We start from the raw sequence: 19651 nt of genomic DNA, 5'->3' as shown, positions 1-19651 counted from the left end.
TAATTAGTAAACTACATATAAGTTTATTTAATATGAAATGTATATGCATTTTAATATTTTCAATAAACTATGAGCTGGACATTTCAAAACAAGAATACTAGTGTCAGTGAAGGCATCCTTGTTTGGTAAAGGCTTTGGAGGTTTAGATGGTTACTCGATTTCAGGCATCTTACCTTTGACTTAACTTGGCTAGCTTTTCAAAATCCAGCTTCAGAGCAGTTAACAGCTTTCTTTTAGACTGAAACAACAAAACTTTATTGTTTACCTTTACTGTAAGGTATTTCTTTTGGCTTGATTTAATTTCACACTATTTTACGTGATGACAACAGTACGCTTTCCTTAAAGATTTATGAATGTATTTACCGAAATGAAGTTTTATACACACTCTGGATTTTTATGCTTTCGTTATTGTGACATTGGATTTATTGTTTTATAAAAAGTAGGAGGAATTAAGTTTACCTAGATATCTCCTTTTTTTTTTTTTTTTTTAGGATACCTTTTTCTACTCATTGGTCTATGACCCCTCAGTGAAAACATTATTAGCTGACAAAGGTGAAATCAGAGTGGGACCTAGATACCAAGCAGACATTCCAGAAATGCTCCTAGAAGGTATGTTTTTCTTGGGTTTCAAATCCTATGAAAGCAAATATTTTCATACCTTGAAACACAAATATTTCTGCCCTCATATTGTAGGAAGCAGCTTTGAGGGGTGGAGTTTGAAAGTTATGAGCTCTTTGTAATTTGTAATGTTTAGAAATTTAACAAAATGAAAATAATTTACTCAATCATTTATTCACTTGAGATTTCACATTTTTGTGAGTTTTGTGGCTGTGATTTTCTTTTAATATGGCTTTAAGAAGTAATCGATGTATGCTGAAGCATTGCAGTGTGACACGCACTTGCATCGAGGTCCTCGAGTCCCTTAAGCAATCTAGTTGAGGAGTCCATGGAAGCTGTGGTTACATTGTGGTGGATGTTTGGGCTGATCTGAGTACTTTATGGACCTGAGGGATTCAAAGCTCTGCATTTTAAAAACAGATCTTCCTAATGAGATTTAATTTTCCTATCTTTCTTCTATCATAACTGTATACTTAAAATCTTCCTCCCTTCCTCCCTCCCTCCCTCCCCCCCCTTTTTGTCTTTCTCACTCTTTACTGTGATTTAGATGAAAGTCCACAAAGCAGATTAGTTTCTTCTTAAACAGTTAATACACAAATTGTTTTGTGAAAAAAGGTTTATTTGCTTGATTTCAAAAGTAAAATATATATTTTTTAATTGTATTTTAGGTGAAAGTTTACAGCACAAGTTAATTACTCATTCAGAAATTTACACACAAATTGTTTTGGACATTGGCTGCAATCCCTGCAGTGTGTCAGCACTTTCCTGCTTTCCTTTCCACCCCGGGTTCCCCATGTTCAGTCGTCCAGTTTTCCCATCCCTTTCTGCCTTCTTGTCTTCTCTTTAGGCAGGAGTTCCCTGTTTGGTCGCGTATTCTTGACTGAGCTAAGAAGCATGTTACCATTTATTTTATAGGCCGGTCTAATCTTTGGCTGAAAGGTGGCCTCTGGTAGTAGCTTCAGTTCTGAGTTAGCCAGGGTATCCAGGGGCCCATAGTCTTGGAGATTCTTCCAGTCTCTGTCAGACCTGTAAGTCTAGTCTTTTTTGTGTGTGAATTTGATTTTTGTTCTATATTTTCCTCCCACTTTGTCCAGGACCCTCTATTGTGATCCCTGTCAGGGTGGTTGGTGGTGGTAGCCAGTAACATCTAGTTCTTCTGTGCTCACGCTGATGGGAAGGCTGTGGTTTATAGTGGTCCTTTAGTCTTTTGGGCTAGTATTTTCCTTGTGTCTTTGGTTTTCTTCATTCTCCTTTGCTCCAGATAGGATAGGACCAATGATGTAGCTTTGATGGCCGCTCGTAAGCTTTGAAGACCCCAGATGCTACTCACCAAAGTAGGAAGTAGAGCAGTTTTTTTAATAAACTATGGTATGCCACTTGACCTAGATGAGACCGTGGTTCCCACAGAAGTAAAATATTCTTACTCTCAATGAACAAAGCACAAAAAATAAATATATAATGTAGAGAATGAATGCCATTTCCTTTCACTCAGCCCATACTTAATTACCATTATAATTCAGGATATGTGTTTTCTGTTCACAAGTTGGTTTATAATCCATCAATGGCCCAGTGAATTGGCAGGTCGCACGTGTTGTTCAGCACCCCGGTCCTTCCTTATACAGTGTACCGTTAGCGTCGTTCCTCATAAGTAAAGGGACTTTATCCTTTTCAGTGACTGTGTAGTTCTTAAGTTTGCATCAGTGTACCATAATGTTCTCCTCTAGTCTATTGGTAGACTTTTAGGTGTTTAACATTTTTTGATGTTACAAATGATGCTCCTGGAAAATCGAAACGTATGTTTATGCTATGTGTGTTTTTAAGCATAGGACCCTGGAAGCGATCTGCTATGTAGATTTTAAGTATTGAAAATGTTCCTTTGCCTTCATTATGGCTGTATTAATTTACGTATGAGAGGACAGATGCCATCAGCAATGCTATGATTTCTTACCTTCATATATACTAAAGATACATATTGATATCTCCTTGTTTTAGTTCTTCAAAATATTAAAAAATTTTAAGTAAGCTTGCCTTAGTTGCCTTTAGTTCTGTAAATTTCTTTTGTATTTTCTATTATGTTGTTTATTTTTTAATAATTTATTTATTGGCAGGAGCACCTCAGATATTAAGGATCTTTGCCCTTCGTATGCATTGCAGCTACCCTGCCTCTAACTTGATTTGATTGGAAAGAAATTTAGCGATTTTAAATTTAAGTATATTTTGTTTATTTCTTGCCGTACAGAACTTTAGCATTGATTAATCTTTTCTTTTAAGGCCTCTATAATTTATGTTATGCACAGAATGGTCTCCACTTCTGTTTCTGAAGTCTGGTTGTCAAAGTACTTGAACTCTTCCATTGGTCCCTCTGTCTTCTTGCTTTACTTCTAAAAAATGGATGCTCAGAAGTGAAATCTACAGATACACAGGATTTTGTAAACCAGAGCACGCCTTAACGCCAGCGATGGGTGAGGGCGAGTAACACCAGGCATCAGATTTCCATATTTTCACGAACTTGAGTACCAGGAAGGGTCAGTTAGGAAAGATGGAGCTTAGAGAACAGAATACCAAGTGTGTACTGCACTGTGTTTGGAGATTGTTTTGAATAGATTGTACCCAGTGAATCCATTTTTTATAGGTTGTGAGATTACATTTACTGACCTTCTATTGTGTACAAACAATTTGCCAGAAATAATTTCAGGTGCTTATAATCCTTCTCATTTGACATTAGACTTAGAAATAACACTGTACCTAAGTGTTCACTAAATATTCATTATTTTATTTTAAAAAATGTTATTGTTTAAAATTTTACAAACAGTGCTGTAATGAGCATCCTTTTGTATAATGGCTACTTCTGCACTTTGCAAATATAACTGGAAAATATAGTCCTAGAAGTGGAATTCCTAAATCATGGACCATACATGTTTTAAGTTTTATAGATAATGCTAAATTGTCCTCTAAAATGCTTATGTCAATTTCCATGTGTGTTTTTTTTTTTCATGGTTTTAATTCAGGTGTAATTTACTTGTAGTAAGTTTCATCCGTTTTAGTGTTCTGTGAGTTTTTGAAAAATGCATATGCGCCTGGTGAAAGGTCAGCAAGTCCCTCTGCCGTCAGGCCAAAGGCTAGGAAAGGCTCCAGTGCTGTTCTGAAGGAGTGTGCAAGGGCTGTGACAGAGGGACCCAGCCTTATCCTGCATTCCCCAGGAAGCCTTCTGGCACTCTTCCCTGTACTGTGGTCTTGCCCTTCTGTGAACTGTGCAGACCACACTGTTCACACCATCTTTAAGCTCTTTGCATTGTACTGTTTGACTTTTAAAAATTTTAGACTGCCAACATATTGATGGTGTGATCTTCTCTTGAGCACTGAGCATAAGACTAGGTGTCTAGTAAGTCTAGAAATTTTTGTTTATTGGGATGTAAAAATAAATGCTGAACTAAGTAATGAAGGTAGGCTGTTTTAAGTAGCAGTGGGCAGAAAAATCAGATCGTGGAATTGCTGAGTTCCCATTTATTTTAAATAACTATTTAAATGTGCTGTTTGTTCCTGAAAAGTATAAGGGCTGAGCAGAGTGAGGTAATTTGGAAAGGATATCTACCTAGCTTGTAATTGTTAATATTTATCTTTGGAAAAAAATAACAAGGATCTTTGTATTTAGTGCTGCTGTAACAGAAATACCACAAGTGGGTGGCTTTAACAAACATATTAATTTTCTCACAGTTGAGGAGGCTAGAAGTCTAAATTCAGGGTGTCGGCTCTAGGGGAAGGTGTTCCCTCTCTGCTGGCCCTGGGGAAAGGCCCTTGTCTCTTTGAGCTTCTGCTACTGGATGATCTTGTGTGGCTTGCCATCTCTCATCTCTCTTCCCCCATCTCTGCTAGCTCATTTGCTTGTTTAATCTCTTTTATATCTCAAAAGAGATTGACTCAAGACATACTCTACACTAATCCTGCCTCACTAACGTAACAGAGACACCCCGTTTCCAAATGGGATGATAACCACAGGCATAAAACCAAACCAAACCTGTTGCCATCGAGTTGATTATGACTCAGAGCGATCCTACAGGTTTCCAAGAAGCCACTGGTGGATTCAGACTGCCCACCTTTTGGTTAGCAGCTGACCTGTTGACCACTGGCACCACCATCGAGGTTAGGAATTACAACACATGTTTTGGGGGGACACAGTTCAATCCATAGCAAGAAATGAAGTGGAATAATTTATTCTACCAACTTTCTCAAAAAAGAAATTGAGATTTGAAAAAGGTAGCGTGTGAAGTCTTATAATTTCACAAGGGAGAAGTATAATCAGCATCAGCCCAAACCTGATTCCTATGAGGTAAAGGTCTCCATTCTCCAATCTTTTTACCAGTTCTGCCACCAGCTGTCTCAGCCACTGCACTCTCTACTTCTCTACTGGGTTCGATAATTCACAGACCATACTCAGAATTACGGGGTTTATTAGGGAAGTAATAGGTTACAATTTAGGATCAGGATCAACTCGAAAGTAACAGGATACAGTTCTTCGATCAGGATAGTTTCCAGCCAAAATTGCTCTCAGTCTCTTCTCTGCTCTGCCCACAGGCAAGCCTCACTGTCGGGTTCTGCCACTGACCCGTTCTTGAGCCCAATTTCTGCCCCAGCCAGGCAGGTGTTATAGCTCTTTAGCTCTGCCAATAAGTTTCAGGAGGCCTCTTGCCCAAAAGCACTCAGCTCTCGCTCCATAGGTCTGCAAACCCACTGCAGCCATCTGTCAGCCCTGTGCCACTGCCTTTTCATGCTCCAGGAACTGAAATGTTTTGACAAATGGATGCAATGCTAAAAGTGCTCACTCATCTTTGCCAAGCAATTTGGAAGACAGGCACCTCGCACTCGACTGGAAGAGATCCATATTTGTGCCCATTCCAAAGGAAGGTGATCCAGCAGAATGTGGCAGTTACTGAACAGTATCATTAATATCACACATTAGTAAAATTTTGCTGAAGATAATTCAAAAACATTTGCAGCAGTACATTGACAGGAAACTGTCAGAAATTCAGGCCAGATTCAGAAGAGGACATGGAACCAGGGATATCATTGCTGATGTCCTATGGATCCTGGCTGAAAGCAGAGAATACCAGAAGGATGTTTACCAATGTTTTATTGACTGTGCAAAGGCATTGGACCGTGTGGATTGTAACAAATTATGAATAACACTGCAGAGAATGGGAATTCTGGAACACTTGAATTGTGCTCACGAGGAACCTGTACATAGGCCAAGAGGCAGTTGTTCGGACAGAACAAGGGAATACTGCGTGGTTTAAAGTCAGAAAAGGTGTGCAGCAGGGTTGTATCCTTTCACCATGCCTATTCAGTCTGTATGCTGAGCAGATAATCTGAGAAGCTGGACTATATGAAGAAGAACGGGACATCAGGATTGGAGGAAGACTCATTAACAACCTGCGTTACGCAGATGACACAGCCTTGCTTGCTGAAAGTGAAGAGGACTTGAAGCACTTACTGATTAAAATCAATGACCACAGCCTTTAGTATGGATTACATCTCAACATAAAGAAAACAAAAATCCTCAAAACTGGACCAATAAGGAACATCGTGATAATGGAGAAAATACTGAATTTGTCAAGGATTTCATTTTACTTGGATCCACAGTCAACATCCATGGAAACAGAAGTCAAATCAAATGATGTATTGCATTGGGCGGATCTGCTGCAAAAGATCTCTTTCACGTGTTAAAAAGCAATGATATCACTTTGAAGACTCCAGTGTGCCACCGAGAAGGTTCTGACTCATGGCGACCCTATGTACAACAGAACAAAAAACTCTGCCATCCTCACAGTCCTTGCTATGTCTGAGCCCACCATTGTAGCCACTATGTAAATCCATCTCATTGAGGGTCTTCCTCTTTTTTGCCATCCCGTTGCTTTACCAAGCATGATGTCCTTCTCCAGGGACTAGTCCCTCCTGATAACACTTTCAAGCCATAGTATTTTCAATTGCCTCATATGCACGGAAAAACAGGATACTGAATAAGGAAGACCAAAGAAGAATCAATGCCATTGAATTATGATGTTGGCTAAGAATATTGAATATACCACAGACTGCCAGAAGAAAAAACAAGTCTATCTTGGAAGAAGTACAGCTCCTTAGAAGGGAGGATGGTGAGACTTTGTCCTAAGTACTTTGGAAATATTATCAGGAGGGACTAGTTCCTGGAGAAGGACATCATGCTTGGTAAAGCATAGAGTCGGCAAAAAAGAGGAAGGCCCTCAGTGAGATGGATTGACATAGTGACTGCAACAGTGGGCTTAGACATAGCAATGATTATGAGGACGGTACAGGATTGGGAAGTTTTTTGTTCTGTTGTACGTAGGGTCGTTGTGAGTCAGAACCTTCTCGGTGGCACCTAAAAACAACAACGTCTGCCCTCTCGAACCACTGCTGTCTCTCATGGGCTTCAGTGTTACAGCTCTCTCTGTGTCCTGGGGTCTAGGAGGTTCTCGGTGTGGGGCCCCCAGGTCCCAAGGATATGGTGTGTTCCTGGCTGTTCTTCTTGATGGTAATGAGGTCCTTCTCAACCTCTCTGGGATTGACCTTTTCAAGCCTAGCAGGATGGCAAAACTGACCAATCCCCTTGGTCAGCCATAGGCACTTTGTTTGTGTAAACCAAAAAAGCCAAACCCAGTACCATCGAGTCGATTCCGACTCATAGTGGCCCTATAGGATAGAGTAGAACTGCCACTGGGTTTGGCTTTTTTTTTCCCCCGGTGGATTCAAACTGCCAACACTTTGGTTAGCAGCCGTAGTACTCACCCACTATGCCACCGGGGTTTCCCTTGTTTGTGTAGTCACTGTCTAATCCCTGGATGAGTTTTACATACTTTAGTGGCATAGTCTTAGCCAATCAATTTGTGTTACAAGACCATGGCTCAAAAGACCATATAAAAAGAGAAACCCATCGCACCTCAAGGTTTTCGAGGTTTATTTTTTGTCAGAGGAGTGATTCTTCACAGCTTGTGGCATTTGCGGAGTTATGCCAGTTTTCTGATAAAGGCATTCTTTGTATTTAGAAATGTTAGTATCCATTAAAATAATTGATCTTATAGTTTATTAACCAGTGTTAATTGACTTTTAACATAATGTTTCACCTGGTAGTCTTCCGGGTGAGTGGTTTATGAACTTTGTTGAAGCAACAGAACCCCTTTTTAAAAAATGAAACATGACACATGACCTTAAATAAAATAAAAGGTTATTATGAGTGTAGTGGGGGAGAAGGCTCCCTTTCAGCCCCTTGAGGCACCCTCACGAGCATTAAGATTCAGAGAATTACAAGTTAAAAGCCGCTGTTGTGTACTCTGCACCTCTTAGAAGTCCATCTGTTCATAACACAAAGCTCCCAAATAAGCTCTGCATAGTTAGAAGTGTTTGTGGTGAAGTCCTTTTGTAACCCAATAATAAAAGGCTCCCGTGTATTCTCTTTCCTTTGTTCTTTTTTTTTTTTTTTGTGTTTTAGGTGAAGGTTTGCAGAGCACATTAGTTTCTCATCAAACAATTAACACACATACTGTTTTGTGACATTGGTTGCCAACCCTGCGATGTATCAGCACTCTCCCCTTCTTGACCATGAGCTCTCCGTTACCAGCTTTCCTGTCCTCCCCGCCTTCTCCTTGCCCCTGGGCTGGTGTGCCTGTTTAGTCTAGTTTTATTTTATGGGCCTGTCTAACCTTTGGCTGAAGGGTGAACCTCAGGAGTGACTTCAGTACTGAGTTAAAAGGGTGTCTGGGGGCCATACTTTCCGGGTTTCTCCAGTCTGTCAGACCAGCAAGTCTGGTCTTTTTTTTATGAATTAGAATATTGTTCTACATTTTTCTCCAGCTCTGTCCAGGACCCTCTGTTGTGATCTCTATTAGAGCAGTCGGTGGTGGTAGCCCGGCATCATGTAGTTGTGCTGGACGTTCTATTTTTTGGATCTTAAAATTTACTTTACTGTAAATAATACAGAATGTGGTAGAAAATGCAGTTATACTAGAGACAAAAAGTATTACCGTATTTTTATGCAAATAATGTACATTTGTTTACCAACTGCTCCCTGTGCTACAAAACAAGGTAGTTTTGTAAGCTCACTATGCTAACTTTTTTTGCAGCAGTATGTAAAAAATAATTGGCATAATGGTGCTTACGGAAATACCTTGTGGGGGGAGGGAGTGGTTAGCAAATAGATATAGAAGGGGTCCATTATTTGCCTAAAAATATTGCAGTTCTTGAGATAACCCTTTACTCACTAAGAATCACTGTTACTAATTTAACACATTTTTCCAGACTCTTACACAACTATATATAGAGGTCCATGAAATACTCTTTTTTTTTTATGATACATCGCAGTGTTTTGTGATACTCTATGTTGTAAATCCAAATTTATTTATCTCTTACTACATTTTTTTTTTTAAGTGACAAGACAAGTTTTCCCTCATTATTATTCTTAAAAAATTTGGGGTATGTCCATGAGTAACTGCCTCCAGTTCAGGTCCATGAGGCCTGAAGAAATGGATGGTGCCTGGCTGCCATCACTGAACATTTTGATCAAAGATTCTTTAGAACAGTCCCAAACAAAAGGAGGGGGGGGAATGCAGAATGGAATTTCAAATCTATGGACTCCAGACTTTCTAGAGCCAAGGGGGCTAGTTGAACCCCCAAAACTATTGCCCTGAGATAATCTTTAAACCTTAAATCAAAAAAATCCCCTGATGTCTTCTTAAAACCAAATAATAATTTAGCTTAACTAGTAAAAAATGTCTTCCTTGAGCATTATGTTCTTTTAAGAACTATCTCTATGGGACAAAATCGATAACAGCAACTGGAAAGATTAGACAGGAACCTTAGGAGGCAGTGAATTTATGTTAGTGGGGGAGGAACAACTCAGAAAAGGAGGGTGAGAATTGTTGCACAACTTGAATGTAATCAGTGTCACTAAATGGTACTTGGAGAAACTGTTGAATTGGCTATGTTTTGCTGTATATATTCTCAACAGCAACAAAATAAAATTAATTAAAAAAAATTGGTGTGTGTTTCCCGTTTAAAACTCTATGGGGCGGTTCTACTCTGTCCTATAGGGTCGCAGTGAGTCAGAATTGACTTGACGGCAGTGGGTTTGGTTTGGTTTCCCATTTCGTAGGTTTTTTTCTTCCTGTTGAAGTTTATCATCAATTGGTTGATTTCTTCCATTGCAGATTCCATTAGGATCTTGATTGAAATCATATTTATATAGTAAGTCACTCTGGGAGGTGGTCGATAATTTTGTATGATTGAGTTGTACTTGGGTCTCTATCTGAAGTTTCTGTTCTGTTCCTCTGATCTCTGGGTTCCTGCTCCAGTTCCTCACAATTTTAATTGTAGAGTCTTTGTAGTACATGTTAAAGTCTAGTAAGGCTGGCCACCTCTCATAATTCTTATTTTAAAGTTTTTTACTACCCAGTCCTGCATGTTTATTTTTCAAATGAACTTTATTATTGTTTTGATTAGCACCAGAAAAAAAAATCCTTCTAATTTTTAAATTTTATTATTATTTTTATTATTGTGCTTTAGGTGAAGGTTTACAGAGCAAATTAGTTTCTTATGAAGCAATTAATACACATACTGTTTTGACGTCATTTGCCAACCCCGCAACGTGTCAACACTCTCCCCTTCTCGACCTTGGGTTCCCTATTTCCATTTCCAGCTTTCCTGTCGCCTCCTGCCTTCTTGTCCTTGCCCCTGGGCTGGTATGCTCATTTAGTCTCATTGACCTACGAGTATTATTGTTTTATAGGCCTTTCTAATCTTTGGCTGAAGGGTGAACCTCAGGAGCGACTTCAGTACTCAGTTGAAAGGGTGTTCGGGGGCAATCCTCACTTTTATTGGAGCAGCAGTAAATTTATAATTTAGGGAAAACTGACATTTGATGATGTTGCAACATCCTAACCAGAAACAAAGATGTCCTTCCTTTTGTTCAAGTCTACTTTTGGGTCTTTAGGGAGATTTTTTTCAATTATAAAAACCACTTATAATCGAGTCCATGCTGACGTATGGCAACTCCATGTGTGTCTGAGTAGAACTGTGCTCCATAGGGTTTTCAGCGGCAAATTTTTTGGAAGTAGATTTTTCTGCCAAGGCCTCTCCGGGTGGACTCAAACTAACAGCCCTTGGGTTAGCAGCTGGATGCGTTAACCTTTTGCACCTCCCAGGAACTCCTATTTGAATATAGTTATCTTCATACAGTTTTTGTACATTTCTTTTTAAGTTTTTCTTTTTCAGTAATTTTATTTATTTTGTTGGTGTTGAGAGTATACACAGCAAAATATACACCAATTCAGCAGTTTCTACATGTACCATTTAGTTACAATGATTACATTCTTCAGGTTGTGCAACCACTCTCGGCCTGCTTTTCTGAGTTACTTCAACCCTATTAACATAAATTCACTGCCCCCTAAAGTTTCTATCTTATCTTTCTAGCTGCGGTTAAAGTTTGTTAGCAATTATTTAAGCTTATTTGTCAATATTCATCTTTAACAAAGGAAAACACCATGTTTGTAGGTTTTAGAGAAAAGTACCATATTTTTCATCATAAATGAAGAGTTCGTTTTGGATCCTCATTTTCTCCTAAAGCATTTAATGTATCCTAGATGTTTCTTTTCACTGACAATCAGGCAGCCAACTAGATGAATGGTTTAAAGGGCCCTCTTCTGTCTTTTTTTCTAATTATTTTTATGGGAGGGGGGAAAAGAAGGCTAATCGGTATAAAACCAAAAACCAAACCCATTGCCTTCAAGTTGATTCCGACTCATAGTGACCCTATAGGACAGAGTAGAACTGCCCTATAAGGTTTTTGAGGCATGCTAGGTGGATTTGAACTGCTGAGCTTTTGGTTAGCAGCTGTAGCTCTTAACCACTGTGCCACCAGGGTTTCCGCTAATCGGTATAGGAACAGTTAAACCATACTTGAGAAACACAGGCATTGCCATCACAGAAACTTCCCTAAATAGCTGGTATATGGTTGCAGGGAAATTAAATTTTAGACAACATCATCTTCCATAACAGATATTTAGGACTTGCTGTAGTCCGTGCTTACTAACCCTTTTGGTAGTCGTCAGTGGGTATTTTCCAGCCAGTGGCCCAGTTCCGGTTTGCACTGGCATGGGATGCAGAAGTCGAGTGAATATCCCCGGTAGGTGGCCGTAGCAGCACTGTGCCAGAATAGGTTGCAGCCTTGCTTTCTTTGTGAGCATGTCCTGATGGGTTCTGAGACATCATTGCGTCACTTGTCTTGCTAGTGAATAAATCTTTTATGTGGCTTTGGAATTTTTAAACTCATTTCTGGCTGCCCCCGACCTAACAAGTTCTTGAAATCTGGAAAAATTAGTATGTAGTACGCAAATGAAAGTAACAGTTTCTTTGAGGTTGTTAAATCTTTCCTTGATTTTTGAAGAAACCACCTAGACAGTTTTCCATAGAAAATGGTGTTATATGTGGGAAGTTTTGAGTTGTTATCTAACTGTATTGTAACATTGGAATTTTAAGAAAGAAATCTATTTCACATATTATATTAAAATTTTAGCTGTTAAGCAATATTAAATCATTACACTAAAATGACTTTGGATTCACAGGCTTGTGTGAAACCATGGCTGTACTATCTTACATCTGAGTAACCTTGGTAAAACTACTTAACCCCTCCAAGTTCCCATCTCTTCCTCTTGAAAAATGGACTATTTCATACTGTTGTGATGATTAACTGAAATAATTCTTGTAAAGCATTTAGCATAGCACCCAGCACAGAGTAAACACTCGTTGTTGGCTGTTACAGCTACTGCTCCCTCCCGTTATCACCGCTGCCTGTTGCTACTAAATTAAATGAACCCTTGTCAGTGCATGGGGATTTCAGGAGATGTCTCTGTTTGAGAGTTAAATTAGCATAGTCTTTTCTGCTACGGTACACACTGCTTTAACTTGCATTAGCTCAGATGCAGTTGGTAAATAGGGAAATGGTATCAGTATAGAATAGAGATTCTGTCGATTCATACGAGGCTTTTCCTAGCAATCGGGGCCAAGTATTCTCATAGATAAGAAGAATTTAAGAATAAAAAGGTGGAAATTCTACAGAAATGCCTTCATTAGTAAAAGTATTGACTAGGTTTTTTTGTTATTGTTGTATGCTGTCGAGTTGATCCCGACTTGTAGTGACGCTATATGACAGAGTAAAACTGCCCCGTAGGGTTTCCTAGGCTGTGATCTTTACTGGAGCCAGGTCCTCTCTCCCAAGGGGCTGCTGGTGGGTTTGAACTGCCCACTTTTCAGTTACAGCACTTAACCATTGTGCTACCAGGGCTCCTGCTGAGTGGTCTCATGGCCTCAAAAATCGTGGCTCTTTCTGCTATGTTTAAACTCTTATGCGGAAGCTCTGAGTTACAGAAGAAGGGGCTATGAAGGTATTCCCTCCAGTGCATACCAAAAACGAGCTGCACTTGGATCCAGTTTTTAATTTTGTTGAAACCTCTCAGTGGAAGAAGCACAAGCTCAGGATTTAAGGAGATAAAGGATTTTGTTGACCTTTGCGCCAGCTGCAAATGTCAGTAGAGAGTTAACTGTGCTAGTGTTTGTAGTATGGTTGTTCCTTTTTTGTTTTTTTTTTTTTTTTTTTGAGTGCTCTTGTTACCATGTTCCATAGGTTTGTCTTTCCATAAACCTAGTTATTTAAAAAAAAAAAACTAATTTTGCAGAATGTGAGCTTTTCAACAATGTGGTGGAAGCTAACCAACTTAAAAACAGCAGCCTGTAACAATTAACTGTAAACAGGTATTGATTGCAACCAGGTAGAACGGTAATTCTTCACCGGGGCGATTTTCCCCAGGGAACACCAGCCCATGTCTGTAGGCATCTTTGGTTGTCACAGCCACAGGGGTGGCTGCTAGTTGCACCTAGTGGATGGAGGCCAGAGATGCCACTAAACACCCTGTGGCGCACAGGACAGGCTCCCACAACAAAGAATTACTCTGCCTGAAGTATCAGTAGTGCCAAGGCTCAGACACCCTGCTCTAAAGTGATGTTTAACTGTGCTGCTTGGAACATAGTAAGCACCCCATGAATGTTAGTTAATATTTACATAATTAGACTAATGCTTAATTTTTTAAATATTAAGGGTTATTTTATGAGCTAGTCTATTCCTGCACTATAACAACATTGTTTTGATTGCTTTATATGGTAATCTCATCCAGCTTAGTTAATCCTTTCTCTTATTATTTTCATAATAAAATTCCTCGATTTGTAAAGATTAATATTCCATCCATTTTATTGACTTCCAAAACAAAATTCTGATTAACCTATTGGGATATTTATGGAGAAACAATATCCTCAGGATTTTAAATCTCTACTCTGTATTTACCCTCCATCTTATCTTTTTGGAAAGTTTTGTAAGTCCTTTTATAAACATACCATCAGTTTTATTTCTTGGTATTTTATATTTTTGTTGCCTTAATGAATTTTTGTTTTAAAACATTCTATTTGTTTAGAGTGCCATTGAGGGTTTTTTTTTTTTTGTCATCGTTGTATCTATCCGACAGCTTTTGCCAATTCAGCTTTTTACAAATGGATGGCTTGTTTACAGCAATTACATCAATTGTTTGTGCACCCCTACCCTTATTGAGCTTTTTCATCACTGTGAACTGAAATTCAATACTCCTTCCTCCTGCCCCTGGTAACCACTAAGAAACTTTGGTCGCTGTGTATTTGCCTGTTCTTATCTTTGTATGGAAACTTGGGTGGCATAGTGGTTAAGTGCCACGGCTGCTAACCAAAGGGTTGGCAGTTCGAATCCGCCAGGCGCTCCTTGGAAACTCTATAGGGCAGTTCTACTCTGCCCTATAGGGTCGCTACGAGTCGGAATTGACTCAACGGCACTGGATTTTATCTTTGTATATTCCATAAGTGAGGTTGCCATTGAGTATTTATTTTTTATTATACTAGTCCAGTAATTTCTTATTCCTTTGAATCATAACTTATTGCATTGGCCAGAACTTTCAGAACACCATTAAAGCAAAAATTGTGATAGATAATATCCTTTTGTATTTCTGAATTAAATATAAAAGTATAGGACTGACATTTGGTGCAAATAAGATGCATCGTATTTAGAACAAAGAATATTTTCAGTTGTCCAGGAAAGGGCCTCAAGGATGATAGCCTTGGTTCTTAGTCTTTGCACAGATTATTTACTCTCGTTGTTGCTGCTGTTAGCTGCCACGGAGTCAGCCCCCCACTCCTGGGAACCCCATGCGTACAGTGTAGAACTGTTCCATAGGTTTTCTTGCTTGTAATCTTTACAGAAGCCAGTTACCAGGCTGTGCTTTTAGGGGATAGATGTTTTGAGGAAATACTTCGTCAGTGCTTCCTAGAAATCTTGAATATAGTTGGAGAGTTAAGGCTAATACAGTTAAAATCATTGCTGGACCTTCATTTTTTCGGTTACATGAATTAACAGTAATAAGCTATATACAATCAAATATTGGTTGTAAATACGTATTGCAGGAATTTAGAGGTTAGGAGATTTCATGAGCTGGGCTACTTGATGTGGGATTTCAGCAAATTTGGAATGGGCTAGATTATCATAAATGGAGGAGGGAAGTGAGATAATTGCAAAGACTGAAAAGAACATGACCAGAGCACAGCCTTTGTCTTATCAGTCTCTGGTTCATACCATGACCATTTCAAAGATCGATACTAGTTTCACCGAGAATTTAGTTATACAGATTCTAAATAAGTTAACTTAAGGGCTTCTTAAAAGTTTTTCCGCTATGAAGAAGTGATCAATCTGTGATATAAATGTAATTATATGTTGAATTCAAAATGGAGGATCCCCATTTAGTCTAGAGTGAGTGACACAGACTGTTTTTGTATTGATTCTTTTTCGTCGTCGTTCCACGGTATTCTCTGTATTTTTAGTGTTAGTATAAATGCAGCCAAGAATGTTTTATTATTGTTTTTAGTGAATTTACTTAGAATTTTATGAGTTCTTTCTGCTGTGTGCTGCAGACTGTGTGCATAGAATTGAAACTTATTAATTTTAACCACCTTGACTTGGAAAAATAAGTATCAGGATTACCCTTACATTCTGGAGTGTAAAGGAGAAGGGGCTTAATACTGAATAACCCCATTTCATCCTGTGTTATTTAAAAATATAGATTCAGTGTAGATTTCAAATGTGGATTTGTTTTTACCATTTTTTTTTTTTATCTTTCAAAAGTTTTATTTTTAGATGTGGGGGGCAATGGTGGCTCAGCGGTAGAAATTTTCACCTCCCACATGGGAGACCCTTTCTCAAGATTCATGTTGCTGTTGTCGTTAGGTGCCGTTGAGTCGGTTCTGACTCGTAGCAACCCTATGGACAACAGAACGAAACACTGCCCCGTCCTGTGCCATCCTTAAAATTGTTGGATCACACAATTTAGTAATAAACCTAATGTGAAATAACTTGGCTTAGCATGTTAGAATTGTAAATAAAAACAAGGAAAATGAAGTCCTTTCATTTTTAGCCAGTTACTCTCTCTGGTCTGTGCTTCTTTAGGTTGGGATGGGCACTGGCTCTCTGGTTATCTGCTTTTGAACAGAGGCTGGACGGGCAAGTCCTCCCCATGACAGCATGGCTGCCTTGGGAGACTGCAGGGGGGCTGGCTGGTTGTGCCATCCCCCTTTCTCTGTTTGGGCCATTGATATAGGTCTGTTCTTACACAGGGACTGAACGCATTGGAGGCTTATAGCCTGTGTTGCCAGTCATCAGGGGTATTTGACTTCAGAGTATGATTTCAGTCCACGCAGGGCACTTTGCGTGATACTAGAGATGCCATGTCAACAGCAGAAAAAGCCACAACCAGTCTCTGTCACCAAAGAATTCCTAACCTAGTAGAAAATCCAGTCCGTGGCTTGTAAACCAAAATTCCGTTTTTCTCTCAAGTCTGTTTTCCAGTCCTTTGCTTTGTCTTGGTATACCTAGTCCTGCCTGATGGCCATATCTCTTTATGAGGTATTCACAAAACAAAACGTCACTATTAACTTCAGTCTTGCCCTTAGCCCTCACCCACCAGTTGTGTTCCTTCTTTCTCTTAATGCCAGCACTTTCCATGTAGCTCTCAAGACTTGAAATCTGCCCTACACATCCACTCCATCACCAACTAACCAAAATATCTCTTTGCTCCCTGTCGACCACTCTTACTGCTGTGTTCTCACCCCTCGTTACTTCTAGCTGAGACTTAGAGGAGTTTGATAATATGTCTCTCTGTCTTCAACACATATTTCTGTACAGCAAATTATTACTATTACTAAAAATATGATTTGAAGTATGATTCTGGTCTTACCACCCCCCTACTAAGAAAACAAAGGCTTCTTATTACCTCTGAATAAAATCTATTCAGCTGAACCTGCAGCAGCTTCACTAATATGTTCATAACCCATTTCTCTTAGCTCCTCTCATTCCCCTTAATGTACTTCAGACAAAATGAGCTACTTTTCTCCTTTCACATTTTAATGCCCCCAGACTTGGTTCGTGTTCTCATTTCTCTCTTCAAGTCCTTGCCCCCTGCCAGTGCATTCAGACCCTTCAGATCTCAGCAGAAATGCCACTTCCTTCATGGTGTCATTCCTCGCTGCCCTGAAATGATTTCTCTAATGCTTGGATTCATATAGCCTTACCTATGTGTGTCTTTTGACACCTGTTTCTTTGCATTTGTATCATAGTTATATATACATAAATTTTCTCATAGTTGAAGCATGAAGTGTCTTGCAGCAGAGGTGCTTTCTTGCTCGTCTTTATTTCCCTTACAGCGTGAGACTCAGTGCCTCATACATGCAGGTACTCAGGAAATACGTGTTAATGACTAAATGAAGTTGTCACATGGTTGGTTTGGTTGCTTTTGTCATTGGTGTTCGCTTTACAAAGTTTTGTACGTCTGCTATCTGAAAAACATATACCAAAACCATAAGCATTTTCCTGACATTTAAACATTTTAAACGGTTGGTGACTGTAGTCATCACCTGTATGTGACAGTGTGCCTTGTGAGTAACGAGACTCCATTTCCCTTGTTCTTGGACAGGAGAATCAGACGACAGGGAACAGTCAAAACTGGAAGTTAAAGTTTGGGATCCAAATAGCCCACTTACGGATCGACAGATTGACCAGTTTTTAGTTGTAGCACGGTGAGTATAGCACTGTTAAATCAAGAAATTTCTCTTTATTGAAGACCTGCAGGTATATGGAAACCCTGGTGGTTAAGAGCTATGGCTGCTAATCAAAAGGTCAGCTGCTCGAATCCATCAGGTACTCCTTGGAGGCTCTATGGGGCAGTTCTACTCTGTCCTATAGGGTCATGATAAGTTGGAATCGACTCAACAGCAGTGGGTTTGGTTTTTTTTTGTTTTTACAGGTGTATGTATTTTCCTTTCTTTATATCCTGCTATTCTTAAATTGGTGGTATTCTTTTTTTAGTTATATAAGAAAGTCTACTTTTTTACTGTATGATATACCGTTTTCTAAAGAATATGATTTAATATCACTTAATTTCTTTTTATGGAGCCCTGGTGGTGCGGTGGTTAAACCTCTCAGCTGCTAACCAAAAGATAGGTAGTTTGGACCACTCTGTAGGAGAAGGATGTGGCAGTCTGGTCCCGTAACGATTTGCAGCCTTAGAAGCCCTACGGGCAGTTCTACCCTGTCCTCCAGGGTCACTGTGAGTCAGAATTGACTCAGCAGGAATGGGTTTCATTATAGAGCTTGGGTAATTTCTGTTTATAAAATCAAAACAGGTTTATTAAATTTTACTCATTAAGAATATAGCAAATGCTCCTTGTAAAACATTATGGAAAAATATAAAGAAGAAATTTAACACCAGAAATCCCATGTCTTTAAAGCACCACTGCTAACAGTTTTGATTTGCATTTCTCTAGTGGCTAATGATCGTGAGCATCTTTTCATGTGTTTGCTGGCCAGTTGAATGTCCTCTCTGGTGATGTGCCTGTTCGTGTCTTTTGCCTGTTTCTCAATTGGGTTGTTTGTCTTTTTGTTGTTGAGTTGTTGAAGTCTTCTGTATATTTTGGAAATTAAATCCTTATCAGATATGTCATCCCCAAAGATTTTTTCCCAGTCGGTAGATTGTCTTTTTACTCTTTTGATAGTCTTCTGAGTCACCTAAGTATTTAATTTTTATGTGGTCCCAGTTACCTAATTTGACTTGTTTGTGTATTAATGGTGTGTTTGCTAATTTATTATTTTTTTAATCAGATTCCATAGTTTTGTCCCTATATTTTCATTTACTATTACAATTGAAAAAAAATAAAATTCTGCCTTGTTTTCTCAAGATTGAGGAAGGAAGCAATTCAGCCAGGAAGCCAGCCTTAGTGCTCTCAAAGGAACGCCCAATGCTTAGCGATAGGCCTTAGTATCAACTATGGATGGGAGACCATTGTCACTCATGCACAAATGGAGTAAGAAGAATGCAAGTTACACATTCTTATTGCTATCTGAATAAGCCACGTCTAGAAAAGGAGATTACCCCTGCTAAAATGACACTTATCAAAAAATAGAAGACAACAAATGCTGGTGAGGATGTGGGAAAATTGGAACCCTTACCCATTGTTGATGAGATTATAAAATGGTACAATCAGTATGGAAAACAGTATGGTGCTTCCTCAACAAACTAGAAATACCTTCTGATCCAGCAATCGTACTTCTGGGTATAGTCCCTAGAGATCTAATAGTAAAGACACAGGCAGACATACGCACACCTATGTTTATTGCAGCACTACTCACAACAGCAAAAAGATGGAAGCAAGTCGGTGGATGAATGGATGAACAAAATGTGGTACAGACATGTGGTTAAACTGTGCAGCCATAAAGAAAATGATGAGTTCTCAAAATATAATGTGGATGAATCTGGAGGACATTATGCTGAGTGAAATAAGTCAAGCACAAAAGGATAAATACTGTATGATCTCACTATTATAAAAAGAGAAGAATTAGGTATGCATATTGAAACCA

General features: G+C 39.1%; 1 protein-coding gene across 7 annotated transcripts in view; it reads left to right on the top strand.

Moving 5' to 3' along the window:
- The window catches only part of MTA3 (metastasis associated 1 family member 3), a 201617-nt gene that overhangs the window by 102807 nt on the left and 79159 nt on the right, over positions 1-19651 (top strand). For all 7 annotated transcript variants that reach the window (XM_049870635.1, XM_049870631.1, XM_049870629.1 and 4 more), the window contains exons 6-7: positions 492-609; positions 17712-17814. In XM_049870635.1, coding sequence (XP_049726592.1) covers positions 492-609; positions 17712-17814 — 221 coding nt within the window. The remainder of the gene's footprint in view (positions 1-491; positions 610-17711; positions 17815-19651) is intronic.

This window comes from Elephas maximus, chromosome 26 (genome assembly GCF_024166365.1).
Source record: "Elephas maximus indicus isolate mEleMax1 chromosome 26, mEleMax1 primary haplotype, whole genome shotgun sequence".
Lineage (NCBI taxonomy): Eukaryota > Metazoa > Chordata > Mammalia > Proboscidea > Elephantidae > Elephas > Elephas maximus.
This window is presented reverse-complemented; position numbering and strand designations above follow the sequence as displayed.